The sequence below is a fragment of the Orbicella franksi genome, chromosome 6 (genome assembly GCF_964199315.1).
Source record: "Orbicella franksi chromosome 6, jaOrbFran1.1, whole genome shotgun sequence".
Classification (NCBI taxonomy): Eukaryota; Metazoa; Cnidaria; class Anthozoa; order Scleractinia; family Merulinidae; genus Orbicella; species Orbicella franksi.
In genome coordinates, this window is record NC_138150.1 from 9,353,156 (window position 1) to 9,360,523 (window position 7,368).

The following is a 7,368-nucleotide window of genomic DNA, read 5'->3' on the forward strand; positions in this document are numbered from 1 at the left end:
TTTAATCCTATTTCGAAAATGTTGTGTAACTTTTTACTGCAATTGAATATGCCAAAACACAGACACGTTTTTTAAGCGCTTTGGGCCCTGAAACCGAGGAAAAAATTAAATTGGCGAAAAACGAAATTCGCTTTGACTTGTAGCTTTCGAAAGGTGATTCGGGCGCTCGCATTTAGTGGTCGTAAAAAATTCGACAATTCATTTTCGTTCAACATTCTTGGTATGGTTTGATAGCCAGCTCCATAAGCTTTAATTTGATATAGGGGTTTAGGTATCTACAGCTTAAACTGCACGCGCTACATCGCTTGCGCGCGAGACACCCCTGAAGGTATACTGTAACCTTAATGTGTCAATGTATTTAGTTTTCACAACTAATTGGGGACACACAAAAAATTAAAATTACTTACCATTAAGGAATAATAATAAAAATGTCTATACAATTAAATATGTAGCATTTATTATATGGCTGTGTCTCACAAGGACTGGGAACTACCGAATTCACGAATTTGATTGGCTGAAATCGATATTGGCCGCGGTCTAGATTTTCCCATCTAGACCGCCATCTAGACCGGTTTCATTTTGCGTTGAAAAAGTAGCAAACTAAAATCCAAAAAATGTTTACCATTTTCTTTTATTTTCTTCTCAATCGTTTATGGAAGTGCCAAAAAGCCTAATGACAAAAAAAAAAAACAAAAAAGTAAAGAGGACGAGCAAATCTCGGCAGGTTTAAGTTAAGCTCATCGCCGTTCGCGAGCAAAATGTCAGCAAACCAGTTACATTAAACAAATTAAAGTTTTCTTCTTTGCCATATAATAAACATCTGATTAACCGAGCTAAGTCGGTCTGTATGGGAGAATCTTCACCTCGGTCGTCCGTACAGACGTCGTGCGTACAGACGTCGTGCGTACAGACCTCACTGCGTTCGGTCTGTACTCACGACCTCGGTCACGATTCTCCCATACAGACCTCCAGCTCGTTTAATAAGAGCTAAGTATAAATTGTACAATAAAACAATGGGTATATAAGAGGTAGTCTCTAAGAATTGCAAAGGTTACAGCAGCTATTGTCGTTGTTTAAGAGTGACGTTAGGTCTTTTTTCCTAATGTTCTTTTTAAAAGATTCAATATTCGAGGAGCCTTTCAATTTATTATCTAGTTCCATCTAGTTTCTAACCCTAAGTTTCGGTCCTTGATATCTAATAGAATGTTTTCCATAGTTAATAGTGTTAAAAGTAGGAATATCAAAATCACTGTTTCTTAATGAATAACTAGCGCTTTTCTAGATAGATAGATAACCTTTATTTTAAAACGATGAGTATTAAAGCTACATGAGCTTGTGGGGTTGTTTGCAATTAACTAATCGCTCACTAACTGAAAACTAAAAACTAGGGGTATTTACAGAAAAAACGTTTGAACTTAAGTCAGCGATATATACAATAAGAGATTTTTAGCATAAGTTTTTAAGTATATACAATTCGTCAACAATACTTGGCACGAGGCCATATTTTACTTTGTACATTAATATAGCAATATCTTGCAGTCTTCGATTTAGTAGTGAAGGTAGCTTTGTACGAACCATAAGGTTTACGTATGATTCTGAATGGGAGTTAAATACTGCTCTAAGTGCGCGTTCTTGAATCCACTCTATTTTTCTGTTGTCAGAGGATCTACAGTTATGCCATACCAGATGGCAATATGTCAAGTGAGGTAGGATGGATGATTTGTAGATTATCAATTTTGCTTTGCATGGTATCAAATTGCGCAGTCATGGTATCAAACTGCGCAGTGGAGTTAATATTCAATGATGCATCATGGGATTGTCTTTGCAAAAGACGGCTCTGCTAGTTATAACATTTTCGTCATATGAAGCTCCTTCTTGTACACTTTTCCAAAAACTGAATTTATTAGACATTAAACAAACTAGCGATTTTCTTGTTAGCACTTTCTGTTTCAATCTTAGGTACAAATTGTTACCGACCGCGGAAGAGACAAGAAGAAGTTGTCCGCACAAGACAAAAACAAACAAAACAATATGGCAGACAAAAACGAACCACCTGCGTTTAGTTTTCCTGTGATACTTCATGTTTAAGGGGGGAGGAGTGGTGTCAGTTTCTTCACGTCTTCTTATCCTCACTGACAAAATCACTCCCAGTATATTTTTGAGGCTTGCGGGAACAATTTTCTGCGTCTCGAATTGACTGAAATTTCCGCTGGGAACTAATTTTTGCGGTTCGTTTTCAAGCAGCGAGACATCAACAAGGAAGGAAATATAATATTTTCAACTTTTATTATTTTTAATATTTTCAACTCTGATCCCTGATACCAAATTTATTAGATATTTTTTAATTGAGGTCATTTAATGGGGGACTACATAAAGCCTCTAAAGGTTTCTAAAGTCCTCCTCAATGCACTCATATTTATTGAGCGAAGTGGAAAAATGAACTTGACTTGACTGATTGATTGATTGATTGATTGATCGATTGATTGATTGATTGATTGATTGACACACAGAAAAGTCTAGCAATATCTGTTCTGCAGTACGATTATTCTCAAGGTATTGTCCCAAAAGTTGCACGGGAATATCTATGCTGGGACGACCCCTGAACTCTGAAAAGTTGACAACCGTCTTTGTAATGAGTTGTCATCACCGCCAAGAACAAGGTGTGTTACTAGATATCGAATCCCATTTCCGCTTTCCAGAAAACGATCGTTCACGCGATTCAAGACGAATTCGATGCTTTAGCGTAGGTAGCTCTTCAAAGAATCCATTTACAGTTGGAGTTACGGATAAATACTTCATGTAAAAGTGCATGGAAACAAGTAACACTTCATTTAATGTACGTCGAATTATAGCCTCGCTGAGTGGACGAGTCGAAACGATGAAATGCCATAACGAAACGACAAAACGGCAAACGACGACAAAGCCGATGTGGTCAGTGATGAGTCGAACTCGTGAAACGACGAGTCGAAGAGGCCAGCCGACGAATCGAACTGACAAGATGACGAGACGAACTCACGAAGCGATGAGTCTACTTCTTAAAACGGCGAGTCGAACTGGCAATTCGACGAGTCGAACTCGGAAAAAAAACGACTCGACTAGAAGTATCGGTGTGCGGAAACGACGAAACGACGAAACGAGAAGTCTAACATTTTGTTCACAATCTACCTTCATATTTTTGGTACATGTACAAGCTAACTCATACCTCCATCGTGATACGAGGGGGGTTGATGGACCCTCCCCCCCTTCTTTGTTTTGGTTTTGTTGAGGCAGAGCGAAGTAAATTTACATTGATTAGATAGCCCTGAGATTTCTCTACAAGATGATAGCGGAGCTCCTGGGCGCCGAAGGCGTGCGAGCGGAGCCCCATACCTTAGAAAATTTGGTAACCCATCGATCTGAAAAATTTTGGTTGTCACGTGACTGTCCGTACGTACGTACGTCCGTCCGTACGCCAATACCTTGAAAACTAAGAGAGTAACACCATTACCATAGCTACATCTTTGATTTTGGGCGTCCACGCTATTGTTAATTGACAGCTGTCACAACAAGCTATCCGCTGACCAGTATCATGTGACTATATCGCGGGCTCAGGTTCAGACCTCATCGATGTTTCGTGTTTTTTAAAGTTGACCTCTGACCAGTTACTGGTTTAACGATTGGATGGCGGGCTCAAGTTACGTTATTTCTCTGGGATAGAAAGGAGTACTCGCAAAGGCAAAATTTCGGCGCAAATTAACTCCTGGCACGTTGTTGACTTTTCTTCTGACATATTCCTTGTACAATCGTGTCTTGGAAATTCCCTGATATACTGCGTACGTAATTTCTACAATCTTGGTTAGGCTTGTTGGGTATAGTTTGTTAAAATTTAATTGGAAAAAATAGCAAAACCACACGCCGAACAATTGCATGCTCACAATTGATCATTTTTTGAGTTTCTGATCCAAGAAAAAATAATTCTCTTTTTCCTTTATCGTCAGTTATTGCAATCAGGAGTTCCGCTTTTAGGCTTGGCTAAATCTATATAGTATCATTTCTGCTGGTTATGGCGTCAAATTAAGGATCCGCCATCTTGGATTTTACTATTCTCATGAAAAGTCAAGAAATAACGGAAATTAACAGAAAATCAAGCCACAATGCTTATGAAATGTACAAATTTACGAATTTCTGCATTTTAATGAAAAAAAAAACTGGAAAAAACTACAGAGTTATCTCAAAAAAGTTGATTTTTAGCCAGACCTACACGAAATTTGATGGTTGCCATGACAACGTCAAAAATTATGGACACGAAATAGACATATCAAAAGTTTTGCAGAGAATGTATAAAACAGCAACTGAAAGTTTGAACCCCTTAGAGTAAATCGTCTTTTCCAAACTTTGAAAAAACCTTACAGGATCTGGCATCCACCCCCGCCCCCCTTTTTCCGTCCAAGAGTTAAAATCTCAAAATCTCAAACCGAGACCTAACCGTATTAACCAGGCGATAGCAAAGTCAATACAGCAAGTTATCCCGTTAAGAACGAACCTTTGGGATTAATATAAGTAGTTTATTAAATGGCTTTTTGGTTGTTGTTTTGTTTGTTTTGTTTGTTTTGTTTTGTCTTTTTTTTCTTTTGCAGGCCCATTATCGGCCCGTGGGCATTGCGAAAAAATAATACCCTATTATTGGCCAATCATAGCGCGCGTTATATCGGCTACAAACGCAAGTCAAATAATGTACACTCTTCATTCCCACCCCGATCAATAATTGTTCACCAAACAACTGCAGCTATCAGTTTCTCTTTAATTCAACTGATTTTATTACAACTATATTTTGGAAAATTGAGTCTGTTACAAATAACATTTCAATGTTTTTTTCTTTATTCTTACTGTTATTCTACTCGCAAGGAAACAATGTGAAAAATAGGTATATCCAATTCGTTTTAGATAAAGCTGATTTATTGACATTATTTTTGTTTAATTACTTCGTGCATAAACCTTACTGATTCAAATCAATTTTAGTTTCTAAAGTTTAGTCAGTTGTTTCCTACTTAGTGCATAGATAGAATTTGTAGAAAAGAGTGTTTGGATGACACTCTGTTTCAACCAATAAACTTCCGTCATCCTTATAAACAGCAAGGTACTTCTTGTCACAACTGGCACAGGACCCCAATTCCCATCTTCGGAATGGTCCGGAGCCCAACATCCTTGTGTCCTTCACAAAATAGGCTGCGCGTGCTGGCGGCTTTTCTCCTGTAAACTGTGACAGAAAAGGGAGCTCAATTATCAGTGGTCATGTTGATGTTTTACAATATCAACATTGGATTCTGAACGCATCAAAGAATTCGCAGTCAAATTCTAAAACCGATAACTTCAATTGAAAACTGAAAAGGAAATGTGTTACACAAATTTTATCAGGATCTTCTCCTTTACCTGCAGTGAACTGATCGACTCTGATCAGAATTTGATAGTCTAAGTAATATCATCCACGAACCAAAATGTCCATAATGGAATCTACGGCTTTCGAAAGGACACTCTGTCACGCACGCTTTCTTTATGTCTGACTCAAGTCACGCAATGAACACTATCATACCATTTTGCTTATATCAAACTAACATGCGATTACAATAATACCGTTAAGCTATAAATAAAATTTTAAATAAAATGATCTGGTTTCAGGCAATCAGAGGGGAATTCGGCTACGGTTTGCAGTAATAATAATGTCAAAATTTACGTTTTCCAGTCCACGACTAGAAAAAGTGGCATTTTCCTCTCTTTTAACTGAGGTATCGTGTGGTAACCATTTTCTCGTGTTTCACGGTTAGAAATCCAGAATGAGTCCCTTGACACGCATTACCTCGTTTCAGTACAGTTTATTGATCTGTAGTGCCCAGACAAAGCGATGCACGAAACAAAGTCAAATTCATAGCTCACCTTTGTGGCAGTGACAGTGTCATCATTCTCTACATGCAGAACGTATTTCTTGTTGTCGAGTGTAAACACAAAACGCCAACCAGTTACAGCTGAGCCTTTGTCATCTGCTTCCTTAGCTATCACTTTACCTTGATTATGTTGGAGAAAAGGAAATAAGTATGAGACATTAACTGGCACAGTGTTTCAATGGGTATAAATGTTTTTAGCGATATGTTAAAGAATAGCTGCAAATACCGGCTGGATTTCTTTGGTGAAATATGCTATCAGAAAACAAGCCAAAACAACGAATATGAAGAGCTGTGACTTACACGAGCCTTTGTCTCCTGTTCCAGTTTCATCTCCTCTCCCATCACAAGTGACACTGGGAACAGCATTGTTTGAACAGCTTTTTTTCAATACCAAGCATTTTTGATTTGTCCCCGACCAAATACGATATTCCTCACCATCACTAGGCACTTCACTTTCGTTACTCATCCTAACATAAAGAAGAAAAGATATATCTGTATATTCCAGACTACTGTGGACTCAATTGTTGTTCCCTAAGAGATCTTCCCAATAACGAATGCCTCCTTATTAAATAATACGCAAAAGACTATATTTGATTGAAGCAATACTTGAAAACTGTAACTTTACCAATTGAGTAAACGACCTTGCAATTGTCTCCAACCCTCTGCGGTGAATTGCTAATAACACAGCTGTGAAAAGAATTCACCCATTTAATGCACGGACCGGAAGTGGGTTTGCAAAAAGCAAAACCATTTTGGAACCAGCGCATTTTAAAAAATTGACAACTTTCATTTTCTTCTGTCTGACTAATTTTACAATTTCATTTTAATTTGTGCATTCAAACTGAGACACCGGGTGAGTATATAACAAAAAACATTGAGAGTACGTCTGGATTTACCATCGTGTGTTTTTGTCTCAGGATTGTTTTTTGCTACTCTGCAGTATCTTCCAATAGTGTTAATACTCTCCAAGTTTTCACGCTAACTTTCGCGCTAAATGAAAGAATGCTGGCAATCGATATAAAAAAAATATCGTATTTTCAGGATGAATTTTTTTTTCCTTTTGCCTTACATCTCAGTTTCGAGCTTTCGGTCATTATCATCATGTATGTACTTTAAAAGTAATATTGCTAACTTTGCTGTGTAAATTAGGAAAATAAAAGTCAGATTTTACAACACTGGAAAACATGAATAAAACTACTTTTTCCTAATTTTCATTTTGTAACTGGAATACTTTTAGTCGGGACAACCTCCTGTCTTTTTTTGGCACGTAAATCTAACGCAAAAGAAAATTGACGATATAAGCACACTTCAGGTCATCTAGGAAAATAATAGTCAGGTCTTACAACATTGCAAAACATGACAAAAACTACTTTTTCTAATTTTAATTTTGTAACTGGAATATTTTTAGTCACAACCTTCTGCATTTTTTTTTTGGCACGTAAATCTGACG

At 37.5% G+C, this 7,368-nt stretch overlaps 1 protein-coding gene across 1 annotated transcript; it reads right to left on the reverse strand.

The window, feature by feature from the left end:
• Window positions 1-4,736: 4,736 nt before the first annotated feature.
• LOC145491542 (uncharacterized) lies at window positions 4,737-6,913 on the reverse strand. The gene is made up of 4 exons (XM_081470788.1): window positions 6,560-6,913; window positions 6,219-6,385; window positions 5,911-6,038; window positions 4,737-5,236 (listed from the first exon to the last, which is right to left on the reverse strand). Exons 2-4 carry the CDS (start codon window positions 6,382-6,384, stop codon window positions 5,024-5,026), a joined length of 507 nt encoding a protein of 168 aa, XP_081326914.1. The 5' UTR covers window position 6,385; window positions 6,560-6,913; the 3' UTR covers window positions 4,737-5,023.
• Between the last annotated feature and the right edge of the window lie 455 nt (window positions 6,914-7,368).

What these genes read in the sequence shown, in the direction of transcription:
- LOC145491542 (XM_081470788.1), bottom strand. Translation starts at nt 6,384, where the DNA reads ATGAGTAACGAAAGTGAAGTGCCTAGTGATGGTGAGGAATATCGTATT. An exon ending in AACAGGAGACAAAGGCTCGT is followed by an intron (nt 6,039 to 6,218) that starts GTAAGTCACAGC and finishes AACATAATCAAG; the next exon opens with GTAAAGTGATAGCTAAGGAA. An exon ending in ACACTGTCACTGCCACAAAG is followed by an intron (nt 5,237 to 5,910) that starts GTGAGCTATGAA and finishes TTTCTGTCACAG; the next exon opens with TTTACAGGAGAAAAGCCGCC.